The sequence below is a fragment of the Rhagoletis zephyria genome, unplaced genomic scaffold (genome assembly GCF_001687245.7).
Source record: "Rhagoletis zephyria isolate East Lansing unplaced genomic scaffold, Rhagoletis_zephyria_1.1 Rzeph_scaffold_04646, whole genome shotgun sequence".
NCBI lineage: Eukaryota > Metazoa > Arthropoda > Insecta > Diptera > Tephritidae > Rhagoletis > Rhagoletis zephyria.
Window position 1 is genome coordinate 12,717 of NW_016161729.1, and position 16,641 is coordinate 29,357.

The 16,641-nt window shown below is 31.6% G+C and overlaps 2 protein-coding genes across 5 annotated transcripts in view; one reads left to right on the forward strand and one right to left on the reverse strand.

Annotated features, from left to right (window-relative positions):
• Nucleotides 1–440: 440 nt before the first annotated feature.
• LOC108371014 (uncharacterized) lies at nt 441–4,351 on the reverse strand. Of its 2 annotated transcripts, none has more exons than XR_001848706.1 (3): nt 4,105–4,351; nt 2,539–2,693; nt 441–899 (listed from the first exon to the last, which is right to left on the reverse strand). XR_001848706.1 is itself a non-coding variant. In XM_017626487.1 (3 exons), exons 1-3 carry the CDS (start codon nt 4,152–4,154, stop codon nt 662–664), a joined length of 471 nt encoding a protein of 156 aa, XP_017481976.1. In that variant the 5' UTR covers nt 4,155–4,351; the 3' UTR covers nt 441–661. The 2 variants fall into 2 exon arrangements, 1 of the variants encoding a protein (XP_017481976.1); XM_017626487.1 differs by having other exon boundaries at nt 2,539–2,721.
• A 1,622-nt stretch (nt 4,352–5,973) lies between these two features.
• Nucleotides 5,974–16,641, forward strand: part of LOC108371015 (uncharacterized) — a 14,306-nt gene continuing 3,638 nt past the window's right edge. Inside the window, exons 1-3 of one of the 3 annotated variants that reach the window (XM_017626491.1) lie at nt 5,974–5,988; nt 12,204–12,227; nt 12,338–12,388. In XM_017626491.1, coding sequence (XP_017481980.1) covers nt 12,219–12,227; nt 12,338–12,388 — 60 coding nt within the window. In that variant the 5' untranslated portion in view covers nt 5,974–5,988; nt 12,204–12,218. Of the gene's footprint in view, nt 5,989–11,002; nt 12,228–12,337; nt 12,389–15,482; nt 15,941–16,641 lie in introns of those variants that run through there. The other 2 variants (XM_017626489.1, XM_017626490.1) reach the window with 2 other exon arrangements.

Sequence of the window (16,641 nt, forward strand, 5' to 3'; positions counted from 1 at the left end):
CGGTGAATTATGAATATTAAATTCCAATTTTGAACCACTCTGTGCTGGCTTCGTCGTGCAGTATGAATTATGGTAAACGCATTTTGGTAGCAAAGGATGGCGAAGTCCTTGAAAAGGATTTGGCTTAGTTTTTCGCTGCAACCGGGGGAACTTGTACAGTTAAATAAAACATACAATTAATCAGTAAATATTTGATTTAAATTACGATATGGGTAAGGTACTTTTATTATACAAGTTGTTGGGAATCCAAATCATTTTGAAAAAAAAATTTCCTTTATCTTACTTTGGTTAATATGGTCAAGTGACTTATGCCTGTTTCAAAATAAACGCCTCACGTATGAATCTAGCAAAAACGTTTGACCCAAAAAAACAAATGTTGATGTAACATTAAATTCATTATTTATTAAAAATTACTTATATACATAAATTGTACATAGAAATATACATATGTATGTACATATGTATTTAACTTATTATCACTATTGTTGTTGTTGTCATTATTTGGTTTTACTTTGCCTCTTTTGGCGGCGATTTGCGATTTCTTCATAAACAATCGATGCCACCTTAAGTTCAATGGCATCCACATCATTTTCTGACAAACCAGCTGTCAAAATTTTATGCGCCAAACTTTCAAATACCATTACAGTCGAATTTTTCGCTCCTAGTGGATCAAAGCCGCGCGCTTCAGCGACGCTATCGCTACATTTTTGTATAACTTCTGTGAAAGCCGGTTTAACATTTTCCTCAATTTCAATAGCGGTAGTGGCTTCATTTGATGGCGCGCAAAAGCTCGATTGGGAGTCTTCATCCTTTTTGGTGATGGTAAAGGTCCCCAGACATCTTCATCGTCATTGTTTGTCTCATCGTTTTGGAAAGTATCGTCATCGCTGCTGTAGTACCTGATAAAAAATTATTTTCCAAGTTAGTTATTTCATGCGTATGTATCTCATATCGTCGCTGAAATGCAAAAAAGCCATAACTATCTAAAATCGTTTATTGCATAAAACGATGTGTACGACATAATTCGATCAGATACATCATAATCAATCTAAAAGTGAATTTTGGATCTTTAGTTAGTTACGGCTTTTTGTATTTCACGACGATGTGAGTTAGGGCATTTCTATATTAAGGTAACGATATGTACATTAGGTATATGGCTCTTTTCTAAGATTAAATATATGTATCTATGAGGATATGCACAGCATTATTTTCATTGCTTTACCGATTTTCTTCCGAAATTTCGTAAAAAGAATCAAAGTGTGCATAGCTTATTTTATTTTAGAAAATTCGGAAAAAAATCGGATGAGATCTTTACGAATTCTTTAAAATTTCTCTACAATTCAGAGTACTTTGAAAAAAAAAAATGGTTTGCAGGGTAAATACACATGTATGCAGGTACATACAGATGCGTGCAACTAATTAGCAACGAAATTCAAAACGATATTGCTTGCAAATTATGTTTATTTATTTATTTTTAATAATTTTCATTTAAAATATAATTCAATCTATATCAGAAACCACAATAACAAAAGTTGCAAAGCTTGCACAGATTGCAAAAAAATTAATCAAACTTCAAAAAATTGTCATCAAAATTTCAAAATTTTTAATTAGACTATTTAGAAAGTTTTCGGGTATGCAATTTTAGTATAATAAAGTGCAAGTTTCAAGTCGCTAAACATTAACGTTGATTTTTTAGATTTTTTTTTGTGGAGGGTGTTTCTTCCATATAACACATGATCAAACATTTTTTTACATGGAAAAAAATCCGCAACACCCTCGACAAAAAAAAAAATCTAAAAAATCTACCGTAATTTTTAGCGACTTGAAACTTCCACTTTATTATACTAAAATTGAATGGGCTACAAAACTGCATACTCCAACATTTTCTATATATTCTAATTAAAAATTTTGAAATTTTGATGACGATTTTTTTAAGTTTGATTAATTTTTTTGCAATTTGTGCAAGCTTTGCAACTTTTGTTATTGTGGTTTCTGTTATAGATTGATTTATATTTTAAATGAAAATTATTAAAAATAAATAAATAAACATAATTTGCAAGCAATATCGTTTTGAATTTCGTTGCTAATTAGTTGCACGCATCTGTATGTATATGAAAAATTCCACGTCAATAAAAAAATTCTAGGATCAAAGTTTTGGTCGCCTGGACATGGAATTTTCTATATACATATGCACAAATATGTATTATGTAGGTATGTTGTTTTTCAGTATAAATTTTTTTCTCGGAGTTTCCTCCTCCTTTCCTCATAAGTATATTTAATTTAACAAAAAAGTCATATGCCCAATGTATACAACCCCAAATAAAAACCTAACCGGCCTTATTTTCAAAACTTCCTTTTTGATGCAGAAATGCATCTACATACATACATACGTATGTAGATATCTAGATGCTCTAGTAGCATTTTTGCATCAAATTTTAAATTTTGAAAAAAATTTCGCTTAGGTTTTTTTTTTTTTAAGTTAGGGCTCGATATTTGGTACCTTATTTAGGAGCGTGTTAACACGTTCTTAACACTTACTTTCTGCCCTCCTTGATCCCACGCAAAAATGATAGCTCATCAGCATATTTATATTTCGTTTTTAAAAATTTTGTACCTGTAGTCAGCTTTGAGCATCGTGCTATTCGCGTGTATGTGTCGCGTAGCGATTTCCAGCGTTCTCTTGCACACCGCCTCTGAAAGTGCGAACGCAAATGCATACGACTATAAAACATATGGAAATGTACATATCGCACACCGTCTTCAAAAGAGTCACAACTCAAAATTTTGCATTTTTGAAATTATGCGCTAAAAATGTACACAGAGCTTTTATTTACCTTTCAGCAAAAGCTGGAGCAAATTTCTGTTATAATTTGTTAAAAGAGCCTAAGGTAAAGTCGCCTTTGCCCATATGATTAGCATGTGCTATGAAATAGTTTTTCGCATTTTGTGACGAAGGTATTATTTTGAGTTGTGACTCTTTTGAAGATATGTATGTACCAGCGTAGCCAACTCATTTTTGAGAATTCCCCGATTTCGGTAATGAAATTCCCCGATTTTGCACGAAATTTCATAAAATTCCCCACCCACAGATATGTTCTTATTTACAAAAAAAAAAAAAACCTGTCTTTTCTGTTTATTTTATTTTCTAAAATGTAATTCATCTATACTATGTTCATAAACCAAACCAAACTTTTATAAAGTTCGTAATAAAGAATAAAAATTGTACATATATTTAAAAAAGAGTTCAAGGAACATACGTAAAAATTTTGTGATTTTTAATTAGATTTTCTAGAAAGATTTTGAGTATGCAGTTTTTTAGGCCACTCTCAATTTTAGCATAATAAAGTGCAAGTTTCAAGTGGCTGAAATTTTTGGTTTTAGAATTTTTTTGCCGAAGGTGTTGCGGTTTTCTTCCGTATAAAAATTAATTGTGTTGATATGAAACCAAATGCGACAAAGAAAATTCTAAAAAATCAACGGTAATTTTTAGTCATTTAAAACTTTATTATACTAGAATTGAAGGAGGTACAGCTGCATACTCAAAATCTTTCTAAAAAAATCTAATTAAAAGAATTGGTTTTTTTTTAAATATCGCACAAAGTTTGGAACTTGAATTTATCATGATAAAAATATAGTAAGGTAGAACCGCTGAGAGTCACTTTTAAAATTCTTGACGTTTCCAAACAATTTAATTTTTAAATTTACTCACAAACTCACACACACATTTTCATTTTCAATCTCAAGCAACAACAATTTCGAACAATTTCAATTTTTTATTTTCACTTTTATATGATTTTAAAATGTTGGCAANACGGTTCTACCTTGCTATGTTTTTATCATGGAATTCATACGGTTTTTGTTAAAGGATGAACTTATAGAATTCAAAAGTAACAAAAAACTAAAATAGTAGGAACATAATTGCTTATGTCACAGCGCCTTAAATTCCCCACAAATAAAGGTAAATTCCCCGATTCCCCACGCAAACTAAAATTCCCCGCAAATCGGCGAACTCCCCACAAGTTGGCTTCCCAGATATGTACATACATACGTATGTACAAACATATATATGTATGTAAATAATTCGATTGTATTAACAACCCTTACCTTTCGTATTTAACTGCTCTGCAATTTTCTGCCAAATTGCTGCCTTCCATGACTGGTTTCGATATTCTGGTGAGCTACAATCATACAAACACTCGGACTTTTTCACAAGTTTGATAAGTCTTCTAGTAAAATCAGGATCCATTTCCCTTTTTTCTAGCTTCGTTTAAAACGTCAAGCTGAAATTTATTTTAATGTAATTGAACAACTACAACGTTTTCTATTTCGCACTCGCATCGCCAACTGTTCGTTAACGTTGAAACGTCTCGGTTGTGACGAGTTGACGTCGCGTTGGCGACGACGCTTTCACGCTCTTCGTTTTCGCTTTTTATTCTCTTTAAATGTGTTAAGTGCACGGGGTTGGGCGCTTTTTGTGTGCGTGTGTGGGTATGTGCGCTTGCATTCGGAAAATATGTACATACATAAATAAGTGTACAGTAGAGTCTCGAATAGTTCGCTGCAAGCATATATGTAATACTTCTATATTGGCAGTAAGCTAACTTCTCAATGTGTAAGCATTCCGAAATCAAAGCGAGACAGTCTAGTACCGTTTTTGTCAATGTATTGTGTACTTGAGTGCCGTTTTTGTGTATGTGTTGTGTACATGTTTATTTATAAACGTATGTAGTGTCCTTTTCTTTCGTACGTCTTTATTAATATATCTGTACTGTAGTGTTTTCGGACGGTACTAGCCAGGGATGATAAATGAATTTTTCGAAATTGTAGCAAACGTCTGAACAAAAATGTATCCAACAAAAAATTGTTAATTATTTCCCAAAACAACGAATGTTTCAAAAAAAATTTGCAATTAATCAACGCTTTTTAAATAAACATTTTGTAAGAATATACATATATGTATTAAAAGTAGAATAAAGATTAGTTAAGCATTTCACTTTCTGTGACATCGTAAGTCACATTTTGGTTTAAAGACTCTAGTATGTATTTTTATTTCATGACAAAAATTTTGTGAGGATTTGATATAATTTTTTGCTTTTATAACGAACCGAGGGTTTTTACTTTTAATCTATTTCTACTAGTTATCAATCGAAGAAAAGCACGTTCGACATTTGCTGAGGAATGTGGAATAGCCAATATACTTTGAGAAGTTATTTTAAAAATGTTGGCAAACGTCGGGTCGTTCAGTTCGTTAAAAATTAATTTAATTTTTTCCCAAACCTCGCATATGTACATAAGTATATCCAAATTTTTTTAAGTTCTCGTGCTCCGGTGGAAAAGGTGTGCTGTAGGAAAAGACAAAACCATTTCTATAAGTAAGAGGGTTTGCTAACTTTGTAATGTAAAACAAATTTAGTCGAAGTTTGCATGAAGTACTAGAGAAGGAAAAAAGTATTTGTATAACTACGTAACGCTGCATTTCCAAATTGTACCAAAACTGTCTATGTGGTGTCAATGTACTTTTTGGTTTCAAATTGTACCAAAAAAAGCACAATTGTGGCAACTTTATCATCACTGGTACTAGCTCTTACTGCCAATATAGGAGTATTACATATATGGCTGCAAGGAGAATTTATACAAGGTGGTGCTGTTAAATCAGTTAGACTGCACACCATCAAAAGGAAAAACAATCCAACAAACACCAAAACAGATTTTTCTCCAAACTGAGAAATTCATGATACTCAAGTTGATATCCAACATCATTGTCCAATTCATGTCTACCCGATGCGCAGATACGAAAAAGTGATAGAGAAACGAATTTTTAATTATCAAGTGAAAAACTAAAGCTACATATATAAAGAGGAAAACTACCAATGAAAAGTAGATAATCCTCAAAGTAAATATCTTCAAATAATCCTTAACGAAAATAAAACGCGAAGTGAATCAAGTCGCAGAATTACTGTCGGCCTGTATACTGTGAAGTGAATTATTGTAATACGCTATTGATTAACTTCGTAATACAAAAGGAATAATAAAATAAAAAATTTTTTTTATTAATATATAGTAAAATTCAGCTATGTATGTATGTCGTTTCGATCAAAAAGGTATAAATTATTTCACTATTTCAATGATATGTTGGAGACCAATTGGAGAATCACACTTGAGTTCAAATTGAGAACTAGCATTTTCTCAACTTGAGAAACAGTCAAAAATGCTCTTTTTGTTGAGAACGCTGTGATGTTCCACTTGAGGAACTGTTGGGAAACAACGTCGGAGATTTGAGAAATACCTTAGTTCTCAACTTAATCTCAAGTTGAGCTCAAACCTAAATGTTTGTTAAAGAAATACATGTAAACTTTGGGACGAATTGAGGTTTGATATAACACCCTAAATACAAAATACATGTGGTTGTTGTTGTTGTTCTTGTATTATTGCTACCACCTTGTATGAATTCGCCTTGGTTTGCTTCGAATTTTAGCTCCAAAATAGCGATTTTTTGAAATCGAACTTTGTGCTGATAAAATTCGGATAAAATCGGATTTTTCCAGAAAAAATCGAATTTCATCTTTATTTCCGAAAAAGTCAACTCTTCAGCTTTCTTCTTTCTGACTAAATTTGCCATCACTGTGTGTGGAAATGGTGCAACGGAAATGGTTGGGGCTGAAACAACTGCTTCTTGGGTATATGCATATGGTATTAATTTAACAAAAATTTGATTAAAAAAGGTTAAAGAATAACACTTAGAAAAAGGCCAATACAAGAATGAAAGTAAAGGTGACTACGTACATAGACAAAGAAAAGGATAAAGGCAAAGGTAAAAATAGAATCAAAATCAAAGGTGCGTAAAGATAAAGGCAAAAATAAAGACCAAGGTAAATTTAAACTATTTACTTATATATGTATATATAAGGGCAAAGGTGAAAGGGATTATGTATATGAAGAAAATGATAAACATAAAAGTAAAAACAAAGATGAGGATGGAGATACCGATTAAAGTAAAGATGAATATAGAAAGATTAAAATAAAGGTAATTAAAGAGGAAAGGAACTATTTTGGGATTTTAGAGATTTTCAGGATTCTCGAAATTTATCGATAAAATAATCGATATTTTTATCGGTTTCTTTATCGATTTGGTTATCGATATTTTTATCGATTTGTTATCGGTTTGGTAAAAGATATTTTTAACTATTTTGTTAGCGCTATTTTTATCGATTTTGTTATCGATATTTATCGACTTTGTTATTGATATTTATCGATCTTGTTATCGATTTTGTTATCGATATTTATAGATTTTGTTATCGATATTTATCGATGAAGTTATCGATACTTATCGATTTTGCTATCCATACTTATCGATTTTATTATCGATATTTATCGATTTTTTTACCGATTGTGCTATCGATGCTTATCGATTTTGTTATCGATACTTATCGATTTTGTTATCGATATTTATCGATTTTGTTATCGATCTTGTTATGATATTTATCGATTTTGTTATCGGTTTTGTTACCGATATTTTTCGATTTTGTTGTCGATATTTATCGATTTTGTGATTTATATTTATCGATTATGTTTATCGATTTTGTTATCGATATTTATTGATTTTGATATCGATATTTATCGATTCTAACAATTTTCTCAGAAATTCCAACCAAGATCTAGAAGTTCGCCTAACTTATAAATTCAATCCAATAAATAGCCTTTAAGTGACAAAGATGTATGTATCTGCGTACAACTATTCTAATGCATTTTTCGGATTAGACATCGCTGGTTCTTTTGTGTATAGTAAAACATCTAATTCAGATAGAAATGTTACGTAAACTCACAGACTTTCCGTAAAATATATGTTAGCCAAAAAGCAGTGTATTTTCTTTGTCCTACCTGTGACAGAAGAAACAGCTCAGAATTTTCCGATATAAAATCAAGTTGGAATATTTTTCGTATTTGGTAATAACTTGCTTAGTGCTTTATACTTAAATTTAAAAAACAAAAGCTATTTTTGCTTTACAAATGTCCCACCCGTGACGATGGAATACCCCAGACGTATGTATATTCATTCATAAACTTGGTACATACCTACAATTGCACATACTTACATAAAGTTACAGTCAAACCCCTATAGAATCAAAACAACAACCGCCAAGCTCCCTTTACAAGCGAATGTCAACAGCCAAACGAGTAAAAACTGTGAAGCCATCGTAATTAAACAACCTGCGCATCAGTAATATGAACCGAATAGCCATATCTAAAATTAAATAAAAAATTGCTCACTGCAATACATATTTACATGCATATGTGCGTACATACAGTGCCTCAAACAAATGACCACGCGTTGATTTCTTTTAAATATTCGTAANATTCACAGTTTCAAACTGTAGCAGGCAATAAGATAGAGGCCGATCACGAAAACGCACAAGTTCACTTGCTCGATGCTATTTAACGAATGTCTTTATTTCGTTTTTCTTGTCTCTACCCAGACGCTTTCCATATACAGAGTTGTATTTCTACAGCGTTATATTTCTTAAATCTAGGTCATTTGCATTTACATGGTTGTATTCTCTAAATCTAGGTCATACTTATAGCAATATTCTACTACAATTTCTACTACAAAACTTTATACAAAATTTAGGAGAATTCATCAAAATTTCAGCTTTTTAATCTGACTGTTTAGAACATTTTAGAACAAATATTCATATTTTAAATACACCACACTTTTTATTGATTTTTTAGCTGTTTATTCACAAAAAAATTGTGTACCATGTTTACTTAGAAATACAATTTGAGCCCATTTTTCCGAAAGCATCTGCTTATACACTATTTTATCTTTGAACATTTTGATATGAAATTTTTGTACACTATTTTATGCTGGTTGCAAACTCAAAAAAAGTAATTGATGTATGTCGATATTACACTATTTTATTATTCACATTTTGAAGCTGCCAGTGAAAGTTAGCAGCAATATAATGAAGTAAAATACTCTAACGTTATTTAAATGTTACAAGAATTTCTTTGGGATTTTCTTAATAATCGTACAAGTGCACCATACACTATTAATAAACAATTCAAGTACGTAAACTGTTATTATAAAATTTCGTTTTTCGCGAATAAGTTCGTGATTTAAAAAGATATTTAAGAAAAATAAACGTTTTTTTCTAATATTTAAATTAAATGAGTGTCTATCCAATAGTATGATTGTCGAATAATAATGTATATGGCATTTACACTGTTTCTTTATTCTAGCGACGATATAAGCTATAAAATTGCATACCCAAAAATGTTCTAAAGTTAAATGTTAAAAAGNATTTACACTGTTTCTTTATTCTAGCGACGATATAAGCTATAAAATTGCATGCCCAAAAATGTTCTAAAGTTAAATGTTAAAAAGTTGAAATTTTGATGAAAATTTGTTGAGTTTTCCTAAATTTGGTATAAAGTTTGAAACTGTGATTTATATGGTTTTGAAGAAAAATAACAAAAAAAAAATAGCTTGGAATAAAAAACTNTAATATTTAAATTAAATGAGTGTCTATCCAATAGTATGATTGTCGAATAATAATGTATATGGCATTTACACTGTTTCTTTATTCTAGCGACGATATAAGCTATAAAATTGCATACCCAAAAATGTTCTAAAGTTAAATGTTAAAAAGTTGCATACATTGTGAAAAGTTCTCTGTGTAAATTACGTTTAACTGGGAGGGTAATTTTGAAATATTTTAATAATAATAGATTTTATTAAAAAACAATTTCGTCGTTTCATTAACGCTTCTTTTGAACTCAATAGAATATGCTGATTTGCTAATTACAAATTAATTAAATTCTTATTTAATTTTTCGCAGCGGAAAAGACTCGAAAATAATTAGAAATGCGCCTTAAAAAATGGCTCGAAAAAGGCTCACAAATGTTTAGAAATACAACTNTATTAAAAAACAATTTCGTCGTTTCATTAACGCTTCTTTTGAACTCAATAAAATATGCTGATTTGCTAATTACAAATTAATTGAATTCTTATTTAATTTTTCGCAGCGGAAAAGACTCGAAAATAATGAGGAATGTGCCTTAAAAAATGGCTCGAAAAAGGCTCACAAATGTTTAGAAATACAACTAAAAAAAAATCGCTCATGATAAGAAATACAACTGAAAACGACTCGAAAAAGAGTCAAAACTGATCAGAAAAGTAAGTTATAAAAGACTATTCAAGAAGAGTCGTGGGTTGGGTACCATTTTCTACGGACAAAAGAGTCTTTTATGATCAGAATATGAGTACATTTATGATTGTTTTAATCGTGCAGAAGACTCAAAAGAGGCTCGAATATGATCAAAAATTTCAGAAAATGCTGGGTGGGTATCTACTATGTACCTATAAAAAATCAACACGTGGTCATTGTTTGAGTCACTGTATTTACAAGCTAGTGCTTGTATGTCAGCACTTAACAAACAAACACATCNCTTTTATGATCAGAATATGAGTACATTTATGATTGTTTTAATCGTGCAGAGGACTCATTGGTCATTGTTTGAGTCACTGTATTTACAAGCTAGTGCTTGTATGTCAGCACTTAACAAACAAACACATCTTAATAATACGGTTATGTGAGCAAATTCTCTCACGCTTCGTAGGTCGGTGTTATGCAGAAATTTTGTTTGGCAAACTGCGTGCAATTGTTGTTGCAGCAAACTCGGAGAGAGCGAGTTTGGCGACTCTCACAGCAAACTAATTTTGTTTGGTCAAACTGCAGCAAATTCGGTGTTGTCATATACAAAAATTTTAAATTTTGCGCGTTATGTACATCTGAAACTCTCATTTCGTGTTGGCAATAGCCATGAAAACCATAATGAACGTGCAACCCTGTGCCAAACTCGACATAACCACCTCCGAGCAAACTAAGCAGCCGCCATTTAATTTGGCAAACAAAAGTTTGTCTGCATAACACCGACCTTAATAATACGGTTATGTGAGCAAATTCTCTCACGCTTCGTAATTGTAACGTTATGCGAACACGCTGTGAGAGACATTCACGTTTAACAACCTACTTTCGCCGCGTTACCTTTGTGTGTTGTTGCTGTTGTTATTGTATAATATTCGCTCACAAACCACGTTTTTTCGTTCAGCTCGTGATCCAAATCGCTCAACTAGCAAGCTAGCTGCCTGACTGGTTGAGTAGTGGAAAAACATGGCTACGAAGCACCGTTGGAGAGATCCCGCCGATTCTTTACGACGCGGTCGTCGTGAATATCTGAGAGCTATGCTAATGCACATACATACATACATCCGTATGTACATACAAACGTGTTTTTTTTTCAGCGCTCTTTCGAGGGCGTTGATGCAGGGAGCGAATTGGCGTGTGCGGCATGGCGCTGAATTGAATTTAGTATTGCTTCGTAGCTTTCGTTGTGTTGATAAGAAATAGTTGCTAGCGGCAGAAATTTTTTTCGGAATTAAAAAAAAATAAAATTTAATTTTGTGATTTTATTTAAACCACAAAAAAAAATTGAAAAAACGGAAGCACAAATTTCGCGCCAACGGGAGCAGTTAGACAATTTACCTGCTTACATGCTTGCTTGCTTACAAAATCATATTGAAGCAGCTGGTGGACAACAACAACAATAAAAGTAAATAAATCATCTGCAGCAGCGACAGTTGCTTTGGTTTTTTGTTGTTGCGTGAATCATTCGAAAGCAATCACCTGACCGCCAAGCTGCCAAAATAGCCCCAACAAGTAACAACAACAACGACAACAAGAACAACTGCAAACACTTGCATTGTTATTATTGTTATTGCAGCAGCACTCGTTCAAAGCATTCAAAGCCCACAACACACCAGCTTATTTAGAAAAACCGGTTAACGGCGAGTGCCGTACAGTACGGCTTGCTTGCTCATGCGCTTTGTTGTGTTGTTGGCGTATACGCCGTTTTTCGAACATCACATCGTCGAAACTGGTTACGTCTTGGGCTAACAATTTGTGGACCGGTTCGGCGAGTTTTCTGGTGACTGGTTTTTGTTTTGTTTTTTTTTTTTTTTTTACTCTAACGACATTGGGTTGTTGAGTGTTCTGGTTTTATTTACATATGTACATACATACACATACTGGTATGTACATACATACATACATATGTATGTTTATAACTACATACCTACTTTAAACGGGGAACGTTTGAGCGGTTTATTTTACGCTAAAAACAGGCTTTCGCATTTATCATTACAGTTTCAGCCGTCGAACATGGCTAAGGTGAGTGTTGTCGAAGAGGCTTTGCTGTTTCAAATCTTTATTGTATAAAAATTTTTCAATTAATTATCGTTTACCTTCTTACATTTTCGGTTGGAATTTGAACACTAAAGGATACAGCTGCATTTAAGGACAAGTCGATAGCGGAAATAAGCAGGAAAAAGGTGAGTGTGATAAGAATATTTATATTTAGTAATAAGTAGGTAGTACAAATGTGTGTTCAAAATAGTATATTCTAAATTTTCTTGCATACTTAAATAAATATAGTATATGTGCATAAATTTGTATGTACCTACTTAGTATTTTCGCTTTCGATGCAAAGGTCTATAATAAACAAGTTAGAAATTTTGCAGTAGCAACAAAAAATAAACAAATAAGTGCGCTATTTAAGTGAAAATTTTCTTGATCAATTTTTTAATTGTTACTTAATCCTAATAATTGTATGTATGTACATATGTATGTATGTATGTTTCGATGTAGTGAACTTAACATAACATAACAAAGCTAACATACACTATAGTGCAAAACTCAGTGCATGTCGGTTTTTATAAAATATTTGCAAAGTTATTAGAGATAAAATTTGTTTGTATTTTTGTTTTTTTTTTTTTTAAATATGGTTCATGCTTTAACCAAAACCGTATAAATCAAACTTTAAATTTTTACACAGAGCTTCGAAAATGCAACAAATTTTCATCAAAATTTTGAACTTTTCAATCTGAAACTTTAGACCATTTTTGGGTATGCAGTTTTATAGCCTGTTAAATTTTAATGTAATAAAGTGCAGCTTTTAAGCGTTGATTTTTAATACAGACTATCCGTATTTATTTTAATACGTCGAACACGAATCTGTCTGTCTGTTTTGCTCCATCACATCAGAATTTTTTTCCTAACCTCAAAAAACACGACAAATTTTATTTTTTATTTTATTATTATTAAAATGACAGTGCAAAGTGTCAAGCAAATACTTGCTTAGCTTTTTAAAAAATAATACTAAGAAATTTGCTTTAAACTGTATTTTTACAATTTGATTTGTTGGCGTCCTAATTGTTTACTCTGATGAAGAAAATATTTAAATTTTAGCATTTTTCCTATCCTAAACTGAACTTGTTTTTTGCATATATTGATGGTATGTAGCCGTTATTAGCCGTACAGATGTTATTTTGTGTTTTGATGAGAATGATTTAAATATCGGTTTTCGCGGAAATCTTTGACAAAAAGCACTTCAGCATGTTCCAAACGGGGGTGTACATGCGTATATGTATATGTATGTATTTATATAATTTTGCCCTCGCTGCTTAAACAGTCGCAATGGCCGAGTGGGCAGAGTATTGGCGTGCTATTCGAGAGTTCCTAGATCGAATCCTCGGGAGGGGAATTCATTTCAGTTTTTAATTTAATTTTATTTTCTTATAATTTTTAGGTTATTGCGTTTTAAAAAGAAGAATATATCGTTTTTATTTCGTTTAATTTTTAGAAACTTATTTTAGTATTTTTAAAATTTTTTATTTTAACTTTTTTTGTTTTTATTTTTTATTTCGTTTTAAGATTTCATTGTTTTCAAAAGAAAATACTTGTTTCATTTCGTTTTATATTTAGAAACTTAGTTTTATTTTTTCTTTTATTAATTTTTCCTGTTTTAGTTTAAATTTTTTTCGTTTTTAGATTTTATTCTTTAATATAGTAAAATATTTTTTTTAATTATATTTAAGTTTTAGAAATTTATTTAATTTATTCCTTTTTGGGGGTATTCTCGTATTACGTTACCACTAACGATAATCTTAAATTTTTATATGAGAATTTAGGTCGGCTTTGTTTTTTGCTTAAAGATTAGTTGTTTATTTAATTTTTTAAAATTTTTTTTTTTTATAAAACGTTATTTTTTAATTTCATTTAATTTTTAGGAAAATAGTAAATATATCTATATTTTTAAATAAATGTTTTTTATTAATAAATATTTTTTAAATTGCATTTAATTTGATTGTTATTATCTTGATTTTTGGTTTTTATTTTTGTAGTTTTATAAAGAAATTTTTTTGTTTGGTAAAATATTTAGAAAACTTATTGCTAAAAGACAAACAGAAAAACGCTTATATCTTTCAATTAGTCTTTCGAAAAAGAGAAAAGAGCTTTCAAGATAGTGTCCAGAATTGATAATTGTCTTCTGAAAGTCTTTCTGAAACCGCGGCTTAACACGCTTATGTAAATTATTTAGTGTCAATATTAATGCATATATGTTAATTTAGGCGACATTTCCGTCCCCAAATATCCACCATTTCCGCTGAATTCGCCATTTTGATTTTTCAGTTCACTACAACTTGTCTTTTTAAGCTTATAAAGTTAACATTTTTAGGGCTGAAAAGCTGAATAAGATCTTATGCTTTTAAAAAGTAGATTTAAGACATTGAAGGCAAAGATTTGACAACATAAAGATTTGGAACAGTAAAAAATGACATAAGCGCAAGCATGTGTTTGTCCACTATTCGCTGTTAAATAGTTAAATAATGCTTTTTACTGAGTAGATATATTTTTTTTTTTTTATAAATTTTTCAAAAGCAAGAGATTGTGTTCACTTGTTTCTTAAAATTTTCAACGATCCGATTTTAAATAACCTAAAACTTTTGAATTGTTTTTGAACTTAAGGGTCTGTTCTGACATTGGATTTTTCGACTTCCATTGGTTTTTATCTTTATACTCTGACAAATAACTTTAGCATTTTTGGCTTAGGCTAAAAACTGTCTTTTCATTGCTGCGCCGCTAGTTTTTATTCTTAGAGAAATGGGGCAAGTCGGTTTTAAAGTTACTTGCTGCATTTTTTTTCTGATAGATATTCCACTGAAACTTATTTATGGATGTAGTAGATGTTTTTAAATTCTATTAGGCCTATAGCGAGTAATCTATCGAGCGCTGTTCAAAGCTGAATTTCGAAAAAAAAACGCTTCTGGTAAGCATGTATTCCTGAAGCGTTTTCAATCAGATTGTGATTCACAAATCATGCGGGCCAATTTCAGACTCGGATCATTATTGTCCAATTGGGAATGAGTAGGAAGTGAACTTTCCTTTCATAAACTGTAATTTAGTAGTAATTTGTGTATGTAGTATGCTTTTTTGTGTAGTAAATGTTTTGGCCACAAGCATTTTATCGACGTATGTATAGTAGATAACATTTCAAACTTGTAATGTTGCCTCGTCAATTGCAAATAAAGCTACATTTAAGTCTTCTTATGCCACTTGTTTTGGATCCTTTTGACTTTTTTATAGAACTATTAACATTGATATTAACTAGCATTTGAGCGAATGATCGGTGAGTGAAAAATACAAACAGCTGAACCCCAGAAATTATGGCGCAGGAAATTAATTGGACAAAAACCGAAACCGAAATGTTTATTTCAATTTTGGAACGCCACCCTGTGCTTTTCAATGGCACACACAAAGACTTTGCTAAGTATGCGGCTAAGGAAAAAGCCTATGAAGAAATTGTGGCACAAATTATAGATGTAAAGCCCGAAGTGACAAAATATTTGGTAAAAAGAAAAATTAAAACATTGCGGTCGCAACTTAGGCAAGAAGCGCGTAGATTTGAAAAGCACAGCAAAATGGGTGGCGACCAAGTTTACAAACCGAAACTATGGTGTTACCATCGACTGCAATTTTTATTCCAATGGGATATTGATGAAGATGAGGTGGAAGAGGTTGAAGAAGAGAGCAAAAAGAAAAAAGTGAGTAAAAGCAAAAAGAAATTCTTTTTTTTTATTTTATTTGGTAATCGACAACTACTGTTGATTTCTACATTACATCTGCTGGAGAAATAGAAATGTCAAGGTAGTGTGCTTTAAATTGTATTTAAACTTTTGGCAGGAAGCCATAATCACATAGACGCAAGGGTACGCCAAAACCACCAAGTATTAGGTTTGGTTAAGGCGGTTGTCTCTGCTAGGAGCCCACTTGGGCCACTATCGTCATTCTTTTGAGACTTTTTTGAGAAGATCCCTCGATCGCCTGAAATCCACTTTTGGCCAGAAATACCTTGCAATTACATATATCCCTGCTCTCGCCCACCGTTCGCTGAGTTAAGACGAAGTTCATATGTTCAAGGGGCAAAGATACCCTCACTTTTTTTTTTTTGGTGAGAGCGAGAGGCCAACATGCATGTATAAGTATTTACAAAAGTCTAGCTAGAAAATAATCAGATGCAATATAAAGAATGGTATTTCCTTAATATCCAAGAATGATAGAATACAAGATTGGCGATTCTAACTGAGAGCAAGCGGGCGTGACGTCATTAAATATTGAGAACGAGAGGGAAAAGAACAATTTTGAAAGAAGAAGAAGCAAACAAATGGTGCGGAATAGTGTTGTTGAATGTATAATAGCTACAAGAACTCTATTTTAGGTACATTTGGAGCATAGGTAAATAACT

Coding starts and splice junctions, on each gene's coding strand:
- LOC108371014 (XM_017626487.1), bottom strand. CDS start 4,154: ATGGAAGGCAGCAATTTGGCAGAAAATTGCAGAGCAGTTAAATACGAA. Junction 2,722..4,104: donor AGAGCAGTTAAATACGAAAG/GTAAGGGTTGTT, acceptor TATGTTTTATAG/TCGTATGCATTTGCGTTCGC. Junction 900..2,538: donor GGGATCAAGGAGGGCAGAAA/GTAAGTGTTAAG, acceptor ATTTTTTATCAG/GTACTACAGCAGCGATGACG.